The sequence below is a fragment of the Penaeus monodon genome, chromosome 31 (assembly GCF_015228065.2).
Source record: "Penaeus monodon isolate SGIC_2016 chromosome 31, NSTDA_Pmon_1, whole genome shotgun sequence".
Taxonomy (NCBI): domain Eukaryota; kingdom Metazoa; phylum Arthropoda; class Malacostraca; order Decapoda; family Penaeidae; genus Penaeus; species Penaeus monodon.
This window is the reverse complement of record NC_051416.1, coordinates 32,535,934-32,536,571: the sequence shown is the minus strand read 5'-3', so window position 1 is coordinate 32,536,571 and position 638 is coordinate 32,535,934. Positions and strand designations below refer to the sequence as shown.

Sequence of the window (638 nt, the reverse complement as noted above, 5' to 3'; positions counted from 1 at the left end):
CTTGTTAAGAATCTTTGCCGTTTCCCCAGGAACAATTCTCATCGCCAACATGGAGGACTGCCTAAAGGACCCAGCTTTGTGGAAGAACCCTAATGAGTTCGACCCAAGGAACTTCCTTGATGATGAGGGAAAATACAAACGAAATGAGGCCTTTATGCCTTTTGGATCGGGTATATTACATTTCTAAAGCTGTGCCTGTTATATATTCAGAATTCTTATTTTAAATAATTATCACCAGCTGAATTAGAATATTTTTTTCGATATGGATCCATAAAAGACGCATTTAAATACCAATACACCATTTCCAACTGTATCTGCATTTGGACACATGATCTTTCCTCTTATTCGACAAGTATATTAGAACCAGAAATCCGACTTTCCAGGCAAGAGGCAGTGCGTGGGAGAGCCGTTGGCCCGCCTCGAACTCTTCCTCTTCTTCGCCTGTGTGATGCAGCGCTTCCACTTCTACGACGTGGAAGCAGAGCCAATAACAAACCATAACCCACTCTTCAGTGCGACGCCAAAGTATACGGTCAAGGCAAAGGCTAGGTTTTAGTGTGTGAGGGTACAGGACACCCGTTTCTCTATTCTCCCCCATCTCTCCTTCTCTCTCTGAGTGCATAAAAGATGAATAAATT

At 42.9% G+C, this 638-nt stretch overlaps 1 protein-coding gene across 1 annotated transcript in view; it reads left to right on the top strand.

Moving 5' to 3' along the window:
• Positions 1–638, top strand: part of LOC119593179 (cytochrome P450 2L1-like) — a 6,738-nt gene extending 6,100 nt beyond the window's left edge. The window contains exons 10-11 of the mRNA XM_037942158.1: positions 12–170; positions 384–638. Of these exons, the coding sequence (XP_037798086.1) occupies positions 12–170; positions 384–556 (332 nt within the window). The 3' untranslated portion in view covers positions 557–638. The remainder of the gene's footprint in view (positions 1–11; positions 171–383) is intronic.